General features: G+C 42.9%; 1 protein-coding gene across 1 annotated transcript in view; it reads right to left on the bottom strand.

The window, feature by feature from the left end:
* syt13 (synaptotagmin XIII) overlaps positions 1 to 19,383 on the bottom strand; it is a 119,341-nt gene that overhangs the window by 78,670 nt on the left and 21,288 nt on the right. Inside the window, exon 2 of the mRNA XM_060911344.1 lies at positions 6,440 to 6,627. Coding sequence (XP_060767327.1) covers positions 6,440 to 6,613 — 174 coding nt within the window. The 5' untranslated portion in view covers positions 6,614 to 6,627. The remainder of the gene's footprint in view (positions 1 to 6,439; positions 6,628 to 19,383) is intronic.

The raw sequence follows: 19,383 nt of genomic DNA on the forward strand, positions 1-19,383 counted from the left end.
GACAAACACCAAGGGGGATGAATACTTTTGCACGACACTGTAAAATGATCAATGATTGGGCTTTTATTTTATTTATAGTATTTTTACACCCAAACACTTGACACTCGGTCATGTTTAGGGTTGTTTACAACAATTTAGAAGTGATGTGTCCAGGAGGTCCAATAGCCTTGGTAAGTCATGTGGGGAGTTGGTGATGTAACGACTTGTACTCAGAGTGCGATATTTGAACCTCAGAGCACATGAGATGTCAGTGCCCAGGGACATTATTTTAAAAGAAAAACAAAACCTGTACACGGTATACAGGTACAAATATGAACAAGTGAACACTCAAACATGTCTTGTATGGATATTCTCTGTCAGTATAAAAGAGTTTAGGTTTTGGGTTTTGTTTGGCTTTAATCTGAGTTTTTTTCTTGGAATATTATCCCTAATATCCCATCATATAGAAGGCTTATGATAATTAATTTAATTTCCTTTTTTTTAATTCCACATCCACCTGCAATAACAAATACAGACTGCCTCTTTATCCTTGTCTCTCAGCTCCATGCCTCTAAGATGAGAACAAACCAGATTCCCACTGATTTTAGAAAATAATTTTCAGGAAAATTTCCATGTATTATATATTATAAACATATAATTCCATTCTCAATTCACAGATCCTATGATTTGTTATTATGCGCAATGTGAAGAAAATACAAAAAATATGAAATCTTGGTGACCTAAAAGTTTAATTTTACCCTTTTCCAGCATCTTGACAATATTCCCAGGACTATCCATTTAATAGCCCCCCCAGCTCGGCAAGTTAACATAGGAGTTATCTCCAGTGAATGAGAGGGTCATTTCTTTGCGCCTTTGGGTCAGGGAATGGTCTCTGACTGTCATTTGCGCTTATGCGCCAAATGGTAGTTCAGAGTACCTGGCCTTCTTGGAGTCCTTGAGTGGGGTGCTAGACAGTGCACCATGAGGGGACTCCATTGTTTTACTGGGGGACTTCAATGCTCATGTGGGCAATGACGGTGAGACCTGGAGGGGTGTGATTGGGAGGAACGGCCTGCCCGATCTGAACCCAAGCGGTGTTCTGTTGTTGGACTTCTATGCCATGCATGATTTGGCCATAATGAACACCATGTTCAAGCATAAGGGTGTCCATAAGTGCATGTGGCACGAGGACACCCTAGGCCATAGATAAATGATTGACTATGTAGTCATTTCATCTGATCTATGACCATATGTCTTGGACACTCAGGTGAAGAGAGGAGCAGAGCTGTCAACTAATCACTAACTGGTGGCGAGCTGGATCAGATGGCGGGGGAGGAGGCTGGACAGGCCTGGTAGGCCCAAACATGTAGTGAGGGTATGCTGGGAATGTCTGGTGGAGGCTCCCGTCCATCAGATCTTCAACTGCCACCTCTGGCAGAATTTCAACGGCATACTGGGGGAGAATGGGAATATTGAGTCTGAGTGGACCATGTTCCGCACCTCCATTGCTGAGGTGGCCATGCAGAGCTGCGGCTGCAAGGTTGTTGGTGCCTGTCGTGGCAGCAATCCCCGAACCCGGTGGTGGACACCTGCGGTGAGGGGAGCCATCAAGCTGAAGAAGGAGTCCTATCTGGCTTGGTTAACCTGTGGGTCTCCAGAGGCAGCTGACAGATACCGATGGGCCAAGTGGAACGCAGTTCTGGCAGTCACTGAAGCAAAAATTCTGATGTGGAAGGAGTTCAGTGAGGCCATGGAAAGTGACTTTTGGTCAGCCTTGAAGAGATTCTGGCAAACCGTCCGGCAACTCAGGAAGGGGAAGCAGTGCTCTGTCCCTACTGTTTACAGTGAGGATGGAGTGCTGTTGACCTCAACTCGGGACATTGTCTGGCGGTGGAAGGAATACTTTGAATATCTCCTCAGTTCCACCTTCAGGTTGTCCGAGGAGGATGCAGAGTCTGAGGGTGCTTGGGAGGATTCGCCCATCACAGGCACTGAGGTTGCCGAGGTGGTTAAAAAGCTCCTCCGTGGCTGGGCTCCAGGGGTGGATGAGATTTGTCCTGAGTTCCTGAAGGCACTGGATGTTGTTGGGCTGTCTTGGCTGGCACGCCTCTTCAACATTGCGTGGAGGTTGGGGACAGTGCCTCTGGATTGTTAGTCTGGGGTGGTGGTCCCCCTTTTTAAAAAACTGTTCCAACTACAGGGGGATCACACTTCTCAGCCTCCCTGGGAAAGCCTATGCTGGGGTTCTGGAGAGGAGAGTCTGGTCGATAGTCGAACCTCGGATTCAGGAGGAACAATGTGGTTTTTGTCCTGGTTGTGGAACACTGGACCAGCTCTTTACCCTTGCAAGGGTGCATGGGAGTTTGCCCAACTGGTCTACATGTGCTTTGTGGACCTGGAGAAGGCTTACGACCATGTCCCTCGTGGTTCCCTGTGGGGGGTGCTTTGGGAGTATGGGGTTCAGGGCCCACTACTGCGGGCCATTTGGACACTGTATGACTGGAGCAGGAGTTTGGTTCGCATTGCCGGCAGTAAGTCGGACTCATTCCCGGTGCATGTGGGACTCCACCAGGGCTGCCCTTTGTCACCGGTTCTGTTCATAACTTTTATGGACAGAATTTCTTGGCGCAGCCAAGGGGCAGAGGGTGTCTGATTTCGTGGCATCAGGGTCACGTCTCTGCTTTTTGTGGTTGATATGATCCTGCTAGCTTCATCAAGCTGTGACTTACAGCATGTGCTGGGATGGTTTGCAGCTGAGTGCAAAGTGGCTGGGATGAGGATCAGCACCTCCAAGTCCGTGGCCATGGCGCTCAGCCAGAAATGGGTGGAGTGCCTACTTTGGGTCGGGGGGAGTTGTTACCTAAAGCGGAGGAGTTCAAGTATCTTTGGGTTTTGTTCATGAATGAGGGTAAAGGAGAGCAGGAGTTGGACAGAAGGATCGGGGCAGCGTCAGCAGTGATGTGGATGCTAAACCAGTCTGTTGTGGTAAAGAGAGAGCTGAGCCAAAAGGCAAAGCTCTCAATTTACTGGTCCATCTACATTTCCACTCTCACCTATGGTCATGAGCTGTGGGTAGTGACCAAAAGAATGAGATTGTGGATACAAGCAGTTGAAATGAGTTTTCTCCATAGGGTGGCTGGGCTCTCCCTTAGAGACGGGGTGAGAAGCTTGGTCATTCAGGAGAGACTCCGAGTAGAACCGCTGCTCCTCCATATTCAAAGGAGTGAGTTGAGGTGGTTTGGGCACCTTGTTAGGATGCCCCCTGGATGCCTCCCAAGGGAGGTTCTCTGGGCATGCCCCACCAGGAGGAGACCCCGGAGCAGACCCAGGACACGCTGGAGAGATTACATCTCTCAGCTGGCCTGGAAACGCTTCGGCATTCCCCCGGAAGAGCTGGTGGAGGTGGCCAGGGAGAGGGAAGTTTGGGCTGCTCTGCTAAGGCTGCTATCCCCGTGACCCGGATCCAGATAAGCAGTCGAAGATAGATGGATGGATGGATATCCATTTAATCTATTTTCTAATTTTGCCTGGAATATTAATATAAAAAGTTTATCTAATCTTGCACAAGATTTTGAGAGCCCAATATTTTTTTTCAATTGTTAATATTTTAATGCACTTTATTATAAAGATGCCAGATGCTCTTTAGAGCCAATGTCACAGAGAATTCTTTGTTCCATAAAAACCTTTCTTGGCTCCCTAAATACCGTAAACCTAAATCAGGCCATGATTCTTTATCTATTTTTTGTTTTTGCCACAATAAATTCAATAACTATTTTCCATATTATGATAAACTCTCCAATTTGTTTTTATCTCTACTTAATACCAGCAATAAAGATCTATTCATCCAAAACCTTTTGGATGGTTAATAGTTCTGGATTTCCTAAAGGGTTCTATAAGGAATCTTTCATACCATCTGTCATAGAATAGTAACAAGTCAAAGGGCTGTTTATTGTGCTAGATGGACACATTTTAAGAATCTCAGTACTGTTCAGCACTTGTTCCTGATTTTATCAGATCTCTTCATTATATAGAGACAAGCCACTGAATATTTTTCACCTGACTAAAAAAAAATTCTCTGTTCTTCCTCTCTTCATCTCCCTGTGAATACATCTTCACATTCAATGTCCGTCCCAAAGAACATTTGCGACTGTTGGATGGGAATTAATATTCATAATGCACACTGTAATGGCCATTTTAAAAGGGAATTAAATCATTTAATCTGTATGTGCATGACTGAAAACATGCTCACACAGGCATATGTATGAGTCGTGACTATACATTGACAGTCTCAACACTAAGACAGACTCAGAAACAGTCCCTAGATCAAATTAGTGATGCATGTGAGAGTAGGTAGCAAGGTGTGTGATGATTGCATATGAATGCAGATTTATAAGGTATGAGTAAGTACTGAGCAAGAATGTGTGTGTGGAGGAGGTTTAGGGATGATTTCTGCAGCAGTGGAGAGGTGTGAGGTAGGGGATCTAACAGATGGACTAATTGTTGTAGCACCAGTTGACTAATTCAAGGCAAAGCCAGGCCAGGTGGTCTAATTATAGACTCATCTGATTCATATTTACACACACACACACACACAAATATGGAATAATAGGGAACCAATGTTTTTTTGTTGTTGTTTGTTTGTTTGTTTGTTTGTTTGTTTGTTTGTTTGTTTTAAATAAATGGCCTCCTAAAAGAACAAACTAATAATCTGGAAAAATATTCAAGATTTATTACAAAACATCTCCTGTGTCTGAGGTTTTTGAAAAGCAGGACAATCTAGCACAATTGGCCAGGGTTTTTAAAATTGTGGCAGGCTTCATGACTCAAAGCAAGCAGTAAAATGTTTGACATATTTCCAGAAAATTAACAAAAAAATTTAGAAAGTAAGTGTCCTTCATAATTCAGCTATTAAGTGTCCTTCATATTCAACTGTAAGGATGATTTCAGCACTATTGAACTCACAGAAATGGTACTATAAAATTCCGTTATCAGTTAAAATGTACGGGAGGGTTGCAAAGAGCTTTCAACACAAGAGATATCATATTTTGTTGGCCTGCACAAGTCAGATAATACCACGGCTATAACAACAAGCTGTTTCGGAATATTCCAAGAAAGAAGCCTGGCCTGAGAACTCGAGACAAAATGTGGCATCTGAAATTCATCAAGAATTTTTCAGTTAAATATTAACCATTAAATATTAACTTTCAACCAAATCAATGCAGAAATGCTTGCAAGAACATCTTCAAATGTTATGCATAAAGGAATGGTCAAAGATCCCATTACATGTTTCTCCAAGCTTATTAGCTATTAGAAGTAGAGGCTTAGTGTTGGCGGTTTGATATTGAGATTATATTTAAGATGAATGAATGATAGCTTTTTGATGTGTCTACTAAAAAATGACACACCCATAAAAATATTTAGCTAAAGGTTCTGTGTAGAGCCTTTGACCAAAGAGTTTGCCATATTTAAGATACCTAAAACAGTTAAGATAAAATATTTTCCTTTCAAGTGTAGCACTAAAACTATGACAGATATACCATCACTCTTATGAAAACAAACCATATTTATACTTTGTGCGTAACAGGGTGTTTCCCCAACAAGGTACAACCCTTTTAGGTATCTAAAAACCTTTAACTAAACTAAACAAACAAACAAAAACAAAGAATGAATGTATCATTTGTGCCCATCCAACACTAAGAGCCAATTCAAGTGGGACAGAGAGAAACCTCTCCACAGTAGGAAAACAGCTGTGAACAGACAGAAATTACTAGAAAAGATAGAGAGAACCCAGAATATGCCTCAGAGTAACGACAAAGCATCTTGTGTGTTACTTAAACCTTTGATGTACAGCCAAATAATATTTTCAGTCCTATCTGAAATGATTATAACTTCTATTTACAGCCTTCATTACAACAAACAGCCAACACTGTCTGTGGAGACCAATGGCCATAAATCTATAAATAGCAAGCATTATTCTATAATGAAGCCAATGCATGCTGTTAATAGATCTAATTACTGTAGAGTCACAGGCAATTCAACACTGCAGATATTTAATTAAGAATCAATTAGTTGTTCTGAAAATAATCCTGTCTCCTGATGTCCTCTTTCAACTATTTGGAGTGCAAGTGATACATAGCTTACTGAGTCATCTAGCAAACGAGATATGAGAAGTGAAATTGATCAGAAGACACTTTCTCAGACACTTTAGATAAAGCATTGATCAGTCTGAGCAACTCAGGAAGTTTGATATAGGATTTCAGGATTTTGAAACTAACGGATTTGTTTACCGTCTTATGCAACCAGATGTATGTTTGTATTTAGCTCAGTCTATCTTGTTATGTCTCTGAAAAGCTTATCTGGCCAATAAACCAAATTCTGCACTTTCATGTGTTGAGTGAATGTTTCCATACTTCTGTTTCTATAAGCATGTTCTCATGTATTGTATATTTATACTTCTTACCTGTGTGAGTGTGTGTAAGATGCTGGCTTTTGCTCTCTCAGAGTCGGTGTTGTCATCCTTCTCAAATTTGCTCTTCTTGCAGTTCTTGCAGAGCAGTGACAGGCCACAGAGTGTGAGTGCTCCAGACACAGTTCCCAGGGTCGCTCCAAGAACTGCTGTCACTGACATGAACATCCTTCAGTCCTGATCTACCAAAAATGAGGCAAGAAAAAAGACAGCAGAGGGAGGACGTCTCCTTTTTCAATCCTGCGCTTTCATAATGAGAGTGGCAAGAGAAGAAATGATTAATGTTAGAGGAGAGAAAAGAGATACAAGTACAGACGGAATGATGGAGTACCACGTGTGCATGAATATGTGTGTGATGCACCGTCTGCTGTATGATATGTGTTCAGGCAAGCAGATGGTAGCAGAGAGCGAGAACAGAGAGGGAGAAGGAAAGAAACAGGGGAGGTAGGAAAGAGGGAGGGCTTTGAGAAATGATGAGCTATACTCAGTAAAGATGAGTCTGTCACTGACACTCCCACAGCCCTAATATATGACTTTGTGTGTGTGTGTGCGTGTGTGCGCGCGCATCCATGCGTGCATGCACATTGACGTCAGAGGTCTGTGAAATCACCTTCACAGAGTCCATCCATCATCTGTAGCCACTTATCCTGTTCTACAGGGTCGCAGGAAAGCTGGAGTCTATCCCAGCTGACTGTGGCCAAGAGGTGGGGTACACCCTGGACAAGTCACCAGGTTATCGCAGGGCTGACACAGAGACAAACAACCATTCACACTCACGGTCAATTTAGAGCCACCAATTAACCTAATCTGCATGTTTTTGGACTGTGGAGGAAACTGGAGCACCCGGAGGAAACCCACGCAGACACGGGGAGAACATGCAAACTCCACACAGAAAGGCCCTCGCCTGCCGCTGGGCTCGAACCCAGGACCTTGCTGTGACGCGACAGTGCTAACCACTACACCACCATGCCACCCTTTGCAGAGTCCCCACTCTTCAAATCCTTTTCATTGCAGAGAAAGCTTGAAAATGTTTCTGTGCAATGGCAAAAACATGAATACATTTAAACTGATAATTTATAAAAATACAAATACATAATTGTTTTTGTAAAATGTAATATGTTAATCATATTTTTAGTTTTTAGTTTTGCTTGTCATTACGAAATGAGGTTTTCTTTGTGTTTGTTTTCTCAACAAAAGAATCTAAGTATCCTAGAGACAAACCATGCTGTCTTGGAAACAACCCTTTTGAGTCAAGTTGTGCCTTGTTTGAGTTAAAAACCAAAGCTCAGTTCTCAGGTCAAACAATACTGAAAATGACAAAGGTTAGACAAAAACATTGAATATAATTTACAGATCTTGGATCAGACAGTGGTACTAAGTATGACAGGTGAGAGATCAGTATCAAATAGCATTCAGATCAAACCATAGTACTGAATATGCACTCAGATCAGACAGTAGCATTGAATCTTTGAATCAGCACTTAGAAGTAATTCACATAGCAGTGGTAAATTGCATGTTTGCATTTAAGCTCAGAAAATGACACTCAGATCAGACAGCAGCATTTCATATGAACTTCATATCCGAGATCAGAGCAGCACTGAATTCCTCTGACCTACTTATGTTGCACAGACTTGGCTGTTCTCATTCAGTCACACTGTAATGCAAAATCTATACACAAGAACACATTATCAAACAAAACCAAAATAGAATGGAGTCCATTTTTTCCTCTTAGTACTCTATACAACACAGTGCATTTAAAATACTAGACTTCATTTGCTTGATGGCTGGCCTTCTTGTAGATTACAGAGAACATCTGAACTAACATTCAGCTACAGGAACACAGTATGGGCTAGTGATGTACCGGTATAGCATGTACAGCAACGTCATATAAAAATCAGTGGCCACTGGAGAGGGCAAACATTGTTCTCTGCTGCCCCCTGAGGGCAGAAAAACAAGCACAAGCTTCACATCCTTATAACATATTTGCATCATTGTTTGATTTTAAGACAAATTAACCCTAAGATCTGTAATAGACAGACTACCACCTGTGACAGAATCTTGGTAAAATGCCATCATATTACACTGCCTGGCAAAAAAACCAAACAAACACTAATACAGTATTTTGTTGGACTGCCTTTAACTTTGGTTATGGTGCCATTCGCTGTGGCATTGTTTCGACAACCTTATTCAACATCAGAACATTTATTTCCATCCAGAGTTACATTAGATTTTCACTGAAATTTTGTTTTCATGACAGGAGTGTCAACCCACTCTGTAAGGTCTTCTTCAGCACATCTCCAAACACTTTCAATGAAGTTAAGGTTGGGACTCTGTGGTGGTTAATTCATGTATGAAAATGGTTCCTTGATGATGATGAGTTTATTTAGTAAAATTATGTACAAAATACAAGTATAGTGCACATTAAAATACATGGATAGCACAATAAAGTGTAAACACTTATTTCCATTGTGGTCCAAGTACATCAAGTGCCAAAAAAGGGGCTATAAACAAAGGAGGGAAGGGGAAAAAAAAAAGGTGTCCAGGAGGTATACAGAATAAAATCTGTCATGAACTAGAAGGTTAACTAGGACATAATAAAATGATTTTGTGAATGCTGATAAAATTGATCAAATAAAAAATTCTTGACATTGGATTTAAAAATATGTAAAACATTTATGGACTGCAACTGACTTGGTAGTTCGTTCCAGGCAGTGGACACGGTATACCTAAATGAAGAATGGCCAAGTGACTTAACAGAGGGAACACAAAAGGACATGGGACCTGAACAGGTATTATGGCGGGCAGTCCGAATACTTATAGAAGATGCGAGATATCTTGGAGCATTACCATATAACATGTTGTGGATGTGATTTAGTTTTAACTGTTTGACTTGGAGATGGATTGGCAACATGTTGACCTGTTTGAACTCAGTATATCCTATAGGAGTCATGGAGGAGGCGCTAAAAATGAAGTGAATAATTTTATTTTGTGTAACCTGAAGACAATTCTTATCATTCTTGGTAAGGCCAGAGTACCAAGTGGAGCTGGCATAGTCAAAATAACATTGGATAAGAGCTGATGTTAAAAGTTTCTTGATTACCTTATAGGGGTTCCTGGCCTGCCTATACAGAAACTTGAGTTTGGTGTTGGCATTATGTATAATATTGTCAGCTATATGGCTACCACTAAGAGACTGGTCTAATTCCATGCCTAAGTATTTGACACGGGCGGCAAGGTAGTGTAGTGGTTAGCACTGTTGCCTCACAGCAAGAAGATCCTGGGTTTGAGCCCAGCGGCCGGCAAGGGCCTTTCTGTGTGGAGTTTGCATGTTCTCCCTGTGTCTGTGTGGGTTTTCTTCGGGTGCTCCAGTTTCCTCCACAGTCCAAAGACATGCAGGTTAGGTTAATTGGGGGCTCTAAATTGACCGTGAGTGTGAATGGTTGTTTGTCTCTGTGTCAGCCCTGCGATAACCTGGTGACTTGTCCAGGGTGTACCCCACCTCTCACCCATAGTCAGCTGGGATAGACTCCAGCTTTCCTGCGACCCTGTAGAACAGGATAAGCTGCTACAGATAATGGATGGATGGAAGTATTTGACACAGGATTTATTGGTAATTTTTTTTACCGTTACATGCTGTAGGTACAGTCACCATCCCGTCTGGAACTACAAATCCCATCAACCAACTTCCGCGATGACCTACATCACGCCTGGGCGGGATTACCTACGTCACATCCTCCCTGAAGCCATAAGTGACTCAGTCAACTTCCATTCTTCCTCTCTCGTCGCGGACCGTCGCGTCATGCAGACACAAAGAGACACCCTGCTCATCAGAACATCCGAGATCAAGACATCTTTCTTGCAAGCAAAAGAAACTCCGCACGCTTTCGTATTTACCTCTGGCCACGGTAAAAGAATACTTAAGTTGCGCCGTCTCACTCATACTGAGTTACAACCGGTTTTATGTTTATGATAAGTAACATTACGACTGCTGCCCAAGTAGTTAATTAAAAGTTAGAAGCGACCGGATTCCTTCTGACTTAATCGCTGTGCACATTATCGTCAGAGACTTTTCCTCACAAACGACAAAATGTCGGATCAAGAATTCTCTGCTTGTTACAGAAGCCTCTGCGAGCTCTGTGAAACTCCGCGGAACTCCGGGAAATCTCTGCATCCCGCATCGAGATATCGATTACTGGAAGTAAGGCTGGCATTTGGGCAAATTAGTCTTAGGAATTAGCTTTATGAAGTAGTGTGAATTTAAACTCAGAAACTGTTTAATTGTGCATACTTATCTTGTGGTTCTACAATTGCTCTCTCTCCATTGTTTCAAAAAGATATGTTTTGCATGCTTTCCTCTATCCTTACTAACATTCCTTAATTTCATTATTACACATATTCTGACCTCATCAAGATTTCAGGGAATTTGGTAATGTTATAGGGAGTGGGTTAGCCACCACGGCTAATTCCTTTGTCTCAAGAGACCACGAGGTGATTCTCACCTCCCCTAACACACACACACACACCCTCCCTCTCATACACACAAACACATACCTTAGATAAGATCTCCAATCACTCTCACACACACACAATGTATTACCTCACCGTTTATGCTTGTGTGTGTATGTATGTATATATATGCTATTATCCATTTAATATCATTGTTATAATAGTTTAACAAATTAATTGAATCTATGTCTGTGTTGCTACTATATACTGGAAGTCACACAATCTCAAAGAACTCCAAATTGCCTTCAGTGTGCTATTGGCTGTAGTGTCTAGGTAATCCGGTAAGTAATACATTATTGCTGCATCAGTAGTGATCATAACAATTTGGAATACACCATAATTTAGCTGTTTGGTAATTTATTATTAAACACCAAAATTAATGGTATTAATGAGACTGATCATTTAAGACCAATAGCACCCACATATTTATTGGTGCCCCGTGTGAGGCGATTGGTTTGTTGACTTCTGGAATATTGTTGCAGCAACAGATAAATTATCAGTTTGATTAAGCAACTGCCAAGGTATACCCCCAGGTATGTTAAACGGTTAACAGTAGTGTGATAACCATATCACAAAATACTAATAACCTATTCTTAACTTAGGATAAGAGATAGCATTTCCAAACAAAAACAAACTTTATTAATTGATTAATAAATTATGTAGTTAATATTAATTAATAATAATTAATTAATTAACTCATTGATTAATTAATTACCCAATATCCAACCTAAGTAAAATGGCATCCCCTCATGTCTCAGAGGCTGAAGACTACGCTCAAGACGTGTCTCTCTTTGATGTCATCGCAGACCTCATTCACTGCTCTGCCTCCGAAAGAGCAAACATTAGGAACATGAGTAGGGGTGAATGCCAAATTAACATAGATAACTCAATAAAACATATGAGAGATCCAAAAAGAACAACTATTAGTGTCCAAGAGGCACTAGGTAGGCTATTCCTGTTACACTTCCGGGATACTGATTTAGAAATCAGATACCTCCACGGAGAGGCTGAAAGGCTGACCACCAGCAACGCCGAGCTGGCAGCCGATAACAATGATTTATATAGGGAGTGTGAGCTCTTGAAAAACTCCCTTGGTGATTGCGCCAAAAGGCTAGAGAAAGCCAAAAAGGCTGCTAAGAGGGCTGCCAAGGAGCAGACCCCCCAAGAAGGGCGCGAGGGGCGTGAAAGACCTCCAGCAATGCGCCGAAGCTCAGAGCGGGAAGAGGCGTCCGAGTCGGACACCGTGGATTACCTGGTCAAGGACCAGACATCCCGCCAAACTCCATCGACTCGCTACACAACTCCTTCGTCACTTAGCCAGGGTGGAGCCATACTGTGCTTATCCCGAGCCCAGCCCCATAGCACACCCAGGTCAGTGCACTACAGTATCCCTGATCCATCTTCGGATGAATCAGACTACGAATCTCGTGCGAAATAGGAGCGATACCAGAGTAGCTCAGATAGTGAGTACTCAGGAGAGCGAAGGAGGCCACACAAGGACAGGCACCAAGCCTTTCGCATACGGCAAATTGACCTACTTGCCAAAGATGTTGAGCGATTTGATCCTGATAATAAAAGAACAAATGTAAATGATTATTTGCGAGAAATTGACCAATGCCTGATGGACCTGCCGAAAGCCACAATGCGAGAGAAACTTAAACTGATCTGGAAGACCTCCAGTAGCAGCGTTCGTGCCTTTTTAGAGACGCTACCCCCTGACGTTCGCGATAGCTATTTGAAACTTCGCAATTACATGAGGGAAGAATATGCGCCGTACATGGATGAAACCTCCGCGACATTGTGTGCAATACAAATTAAACAAACGGTTTGAGGCGCCTCATGAATATTACAGATAGCTACGTACTGCCTATTTCCAGGGTAGTAGCGCACCAGGCTTGGAAGAAGATAGAGGCTTCAAATCCCTCTTCTTACATAACCTCCACCCAAGCGTGCAGACTCAAGTCACACTGACGTGTCGACAAGGTTTCTACTCGATGAGGGAAACTAGGCAACTAGCCCAAATGACCTGGGAGACCACTGTCAAAACCACAGACAGGAACAATGATGAACCCAGGGTCCTTAGTCTCCAGGGTGCAGACAGGCCCCTGCTAGCCTTAGAAGGAGGTGAAGCTCCAAAAGGGGGACCCACCTGGAGAAATCCCAGTCTGAACTGCCCTGTGCCGAGCCATCACCAGGGTGAGTGGAAAAATCAGCAAGGTAAGGCCAGGAGAGACCAAGGGCAAGGTCACAGTGACCATAGCAACCGCTCGTCATATGAAAAGGGTCATAAGAAACAAGGCGGTTGGCAGCAAGATCGTCATCCCCGCTCTGGCCAGAGACAGCAGGAGCGCTCCGACCATAGCTCTACACGTAGGGGTAGAGGTGACCAATACAGTGACTCAGACCAACCTGGTGAGTTCCGCTCAGAGCTGGATTCTTTGAAAGCCCAGTTGGCTAAGATTAAAGGGCTGTTACAGAAGAGGTCAGACCCCTCAACAGATAAACTAAAGAGCCCAAGAAAGATGACAGAGGCTACCTGCTGGCATGACTAGGCCAGGGACCACGAGTATATCTCGTGAAATGGGGAGGAGATCCCTGTGAAACAGCAGGCAATGGTCAGGATGTAGAGCCCCCCTTGGTGGTGAAGGCAAACACACAAAACGCACCTCTCATGTGCGCTAAAGTCTTCGCCACCATCTCTCAGACACGGCTCTCACAAGGTGACCCAATCCCAACCAAGCCCTGCAACATAAACTTAGTCAGCTTCACGCAAAACAAAGCCCCAGTAACACAAATGGCATGGTTGGAACCCACATTCCAAGGCATGTCAATCATAGATGCCATTTACATCTGCTCTGTGGGTACGGAAAAACTACTGATTGGCCAAGACCTACTCAACAGGTTGGCGCCACTCACTGATTGTCGTCGCAGTCAATTGTGGGCCCAAATCACGACCCCACAGCCATTGGATCCCACAAAACATGCACAAGCCCGTTGCGATGAGATTAGTGTAGACACCGACCAACCAAGCGCCACGGGAAACCAAATTTCCGATGAACTTCAGTTCATGTCTTTGCACACCGAGTCTGGTGTCAAAACACCCGACATCGCGATTCCCCCTAGTGGCCATAATTCTTTGGAAAACCATGCCTCTTTCCTTTCTTCCCTGAGTATACAGGCACGCATTAGTGCATACAATTCGGCTGCCTGAGCGGAAGAGAACGGGAGAGCATAGGCCTCATGTACAATGTCAGGCAGGGAACACACAGAATAGCCACAGAGGAAAACATTATCTGAAGGTTTAGAACAAGAGCCATCAACAAAGATTACTTCCCCAGTCTCCAGAGGGCTGGAGGAAAGATCAGGCCTGATACTGGTAGTATGCAAGATTTCAGATAGACAGTCATGATCAGTGTCCTCTAAGGTGTCGTCCTGAGAGTTAAGAAGGCGTGCGAGAGCGTGACCTACAGTATTAGAGGATGCGGTTCGAATTTCGAGATTATCAGTAGAAAGGAGAATGGTTTCATATCCGGAGCGTCGCTGTGCAGTCATATGTTGAGTTTGCAAATTTTGCAATACCTGTTTAACTTGATGTGACGAGTGCAAGATCAGTGGGTGAGACAAAACCAATTTCTCTGCATCTGAAACCATCATAGCACAGGCGGCGACAGCTCTTAGACACGCAGGCAAGCCTTGAGCAACAGTGTCTAATGTTTTAGATAAGAACGCACACGGACGAATCCCCCCTCCATGCTCCTGAGCCAAAACACCAGACGCCGTACCTTGCTGTTCACAGGAGTAGAGATGAAAGGGCTTGGAGTAGTCAGGTAAACCCAGAGCTGGGGCGGAGCAGAGAGCGCTTTTGAGGGAGTGATAAGCATTAATCATAGTGTCAGTCCAGGTCAAAGGATGTCGCTGTGGGTCTTGAGGAGAGATTGCAGCACGGAGAATCTTGTCATAGGAGGAGCAGTCAGGGATCCATTGTCTGCAGTAATTGATAAGACCCAGAAAAGACATGAGGGCATGCTTAGTGGCAGGGCGTTTCGTGTCTAGAATCGCCTGCACCCGATCAGCTGACAGCTTACGACAACCTTGTGAAAGTTCAAAGCCCAGATACTTAACAGTGTCTTTGCAGAACTGGAGCTTGGTTCTGGAAACCTTGAAACCCTTTTTCGCCAGATGTTGGAGCAGGTGCAATGATGCGGCTTGGCAGATTTCTGGGGACTCAGCAGATATCAGAAGATCATTGGCGTAGGTCAGGATCACAGAGCCCTGGGGGAGGGAGAGGTCACAAAGTGCGTTACGAATTACAGCTGAAAACACAGCTGGAGAATCAATAAAACCTTGTGGTAGGCGTGTCCAAGTATACTGCTTCCGTCTGTGCGTGAACGCAAACAAAGGCTGTGTGTTTTCTCCAACCGGAACGCTGAAAAAAGCAGAGCAGAGATCAATGACGGAGAAACAGCAATGATCAGCAGGAACTTGTGATATTACAGAGGAAACGTCAGGTACAATAGGTGCTACAGGAACAATTAGTTCATTAATCTTACGCAAGTCCTGCGTAAAACGCCAGGTACCGTCTGGCTTGGGCACGGGGTTGACAGGTGTATTATACGGGCTGATACACTCTCTCACCACGCCTTGTTCAAGGAGAGACCGTAGGATGACATCGATCCCTTTGACTTTATCCTCAGAGAGAGGATACTGGTTAACATAAACAGGGAGCAGATGTTTCAGCTTAGCTTCATAAGGAACACAATTAACCAGGTCTACCTCATCCTTCTGTTCAGCCCAAAGAGAGGAGGGAATTTCAGCCAAAGCCGTAGAAGGGTCAGCAGAGGGAATAACAGAGTTTACAGAAGTCATGCAAACAGCAGGGATATTTGGCACAGTCACATGTGAAGAAAGATAAGATAAAGCAGGAGGCAGCGAGTCAGGAGTGCAAATTGTCATCTTGGATCCCTGAAACGAAATGGATAAATGTAACAGGCTCATTAGATCCCGTCCCATTAAGTTAAAAGGACACTGTGACATCAACACAAAAGAGTGATGTTTACGAAGTGCTGGGTCAGCGGGACAGGTTACCAGTAACGGAGGAGTGCAAGGGGAAGGAAAAGGGACCCCATCAATTCCCACAGAGCGAACGGTTTTGTTAGACATCGGACCCTCATATGACTTTCCCACCGAGGACATTGTAGCACCAGTGTCAATTAAGAAAGGGAGCACCTTTCCATCCACAACCAATTCTACAACAGGCAAATCACTAGCTAGATAAGAGTCGAAAGAACAATGTAACATCATGGGGTCACAGCTCTGTAGGCAGCTCTATGCTCGATATGGGCCTACGCTTGCAGTAGGCAAAGCAGGAGAAGGAGGGGGAGGAGAAGGAAAAGACACACCACGCTGAAGATTAGAAGAAGAAGCAGAAGCAGCTCTTTGACGTGCCCTATCCTCATCTATCCGTTTCTTTCTACACTCGCGCTTCCAATGTCCTTCTTTACCACAATAATAGCACAATCTATCACTGGGGAATCCCTTATTCCCCGCCCGTCCTTGTGGATCACCCCAATTCTGTTGTGAGTAACCACTAGCAACGGAAAGACAAGCCACCTGCTTAGTATCCAAAAGATCATCTCCCTCCAAAATTCTAATCTTCTCCCCTAGAGCTCTCACTATCATATTACTCCGGTCACTCAAATGATGTTTCAACACCTTCTGCACATCAGGACGACAATTATTCAGAAATGTCGAGATAAAGAGAGGATTGCTTTGCTGCTGGTTCAGTGGCATATTTCCCAAACAAGTCCATGTCTCGCTAAAGCGTGTCAAAAACTTGGAAGTGAGTTCAGCCTTCTCCTGTTTACAATTAGTAACCTGTGAAAGATCACGGCTAGCCTGTCTTCGTGAGAGCAGATAACGCGTCAATTGTTCCCTTAATTCTCTCATAGCTCTATCAATATCTTTCCAGTAAAACCTCATTACCTGTTTGGTCGTAGTCTGACCATTTTCTTCTTCTTTAACCTCCGTAACAGCATAATCGTCATTCTCCGGTTTCAGACAAGGGACGGCTGCTAGCAATGCATCTTCATCATATTTATCACCGAGAACAGCATGCATGAGAAGGCGATAATCTGCACCAACCATTTGTTTGTGCCTGCACATTCTTACGAGCATGTCTACGAAATTGACTGGGTTGTTTATCGAAGGCAATAGCTTGATAATGTCTTTTAATTCTGATGCTGAAGGCGGATAGATCTTAAATCCCTTTCCTCTTCGCGCCCACACACAAGCTGTGTTTATTTCATCGTCAGAATCCGTATGAGATTCGTTTGTCTCGTTTCTTCTGCTCATTACAGTTTTCCTTCTAGCGCCTGTGTTATGAGATACGCTAGGAACGTTATCAGCGGGACATGAAGCGTTCGCCGGTGTATCTACAGGAATGTTTGGAATGTTTCTTGTTTCCTCTATCAGCGGAGGAGCAGAGGCTAGGGATCTAAATAAAGCAGGTTGCACCTCTGCATTGCGCTTGGGATGTGGTATTGAATTCTTTTGTTCTTTCGTCTCTTTAATTTTCTGAAAATGATCCCAAATTGGCTTCATTCTAATCCACTCTAAATAACCTTTGGTCATGTAATCATAATCCCATTCTGGGTTGCCAAATCCTTCATATATCTGTTTGTGTGCCGAAATTAGATACTCTGGTCTAAAAGTCCCTGCACGAGGATAAATTAACCGAGACTGAAATTGTTTCGTAGACCAATCGGCTAGAAGGTCCAGCCAAGGAGCAGTATAGAATCCCAAATCACATCGATTCATCCAATCCCGTGGAGTGTCTTCAGAATCGGGTCTGAGTACCTCTTTACTACCACAACTACCCCCCATGGCCGCACGAAGGAATCAAAGATTAAAAGCGCGCTCTTCTCGTGACAGTTCTCCCCCTTGAAGTGTCTTCACGAGGCTTACCGTCCCGTAAACAAATATTACGAGGTTTACCAGCCCAATCCCGTGGCTCTACTAGCCCCGTCTCGTCCCGTAAACAAGAGTCTAAAATAAATAAAGGTCTAATCTAATCTTCAGTCTACGAGGGTCCTTACGTCCCGTGCCTCCACACGAGGTTTACCTGAATTTACTGGGTCTCTATTTTTGAAATTACTACCAACCAGGCGGTCAACCAATCAATAACCAATCAAATTATAAATTAAAATTAAATTTACTCACCTGGTTGGCAGTATCGCACTTCTGACACCAAATTGTTGGGTTCACCCAGAAAGAGACCCTGGATTCCTTCGTGAATGCCTTCCCTTCGGGCCCGAAGGAGACAAGGAGACAAGGAGACGAATCGCTCAGAAACAGACAGGAGAACACGTGTGGGTTGTTCACATGCCAGTTTATTCGCTCGCTTCGTCTGAATGAAAACATTTGTGGGAATGTCTTATAGTGTTGCTGTGTTTATGTTTTGTCTTCGTGTGTGTGTGTCTATGTGTGTGTGTCTATGTAGAAGTGTGTAATGATCTTGAATCAATCATAATAATATAATATATTTTTGCTGACAATAAGGTACAGATAGATGTTATGTCTGATTCTTCGTGGAATAGTTTGGAATGTATAAACATAGATAATGTTTAATGTTTGCCTACGAAGAAGGTCAAAAAACACTAGTTTGCACAGAAAGGATCGTACTAATTCTTAATGATTAACATGAATAATTCTTAACACATGAATGTGTGGTCAGTCAGTAAATTACATCTTGATTATCTTGATTCCATCAACATAAGTAATTAACAAATAACAATCAGCTCTTAATAATGAATGTTATAAGAGAATAAACATAAAAAAAAAAGAACAACTTAACCACAAGTACAATGAGAATATGTCTAAGAGAGAGAGAACAATTAAACCACTAACAGGATTAAACTTATAACTAAATTAGGTTAATGCTCTTAAACTAAAAATCCTTAGAATCATGAGATCTTAATTATAATGTCATTATGAAACTAATCTAGAACTATGAAACTAACATTAATCACGGAATGTATTCATTAATTACGGGATCTATAAAACTAATATTAATCATTACCATAGTATATTTCAATATATTTCAGTGTATTTCATAGCCTTTATGAAGCCATGACCTAAGATTCAACTGAATGAATAAGCATAATCATGAACTTTAATTCTACTATTTCTGAGTGTGGTATGAGTCGATCTGACACTAAAACAGACCTTCAGACACGTCTCTATTCAAAAATACACATTCATAAACAAAATGTTCCCAAACAATGTCCAGCCGGACCTAAGGTCATTTCAAACTAAATCTTAACACAGAATAAGCTAAGAATCACTATTTCACTAAACTTACATATACACCTACATATATCCTGATTTAACCTACTGATTCTGATTCATATTCTGATCATAATCTACATATAATA

The sequence above is a fragment of the Neoarius graeffei genome, chromosome 27 (genome assembly GCF_027579695.1).
Source record: "Neoarius graeffei isolate fNeoGra1 chromosome 27, fNeoGra1.pri, whole genome shotgun sequence".
NCBI lineage: Eukaryota > Metazoa > Chordata > Actinopteri > Siluriformes > Ariidae > Neoarius > Neoarius graeffei.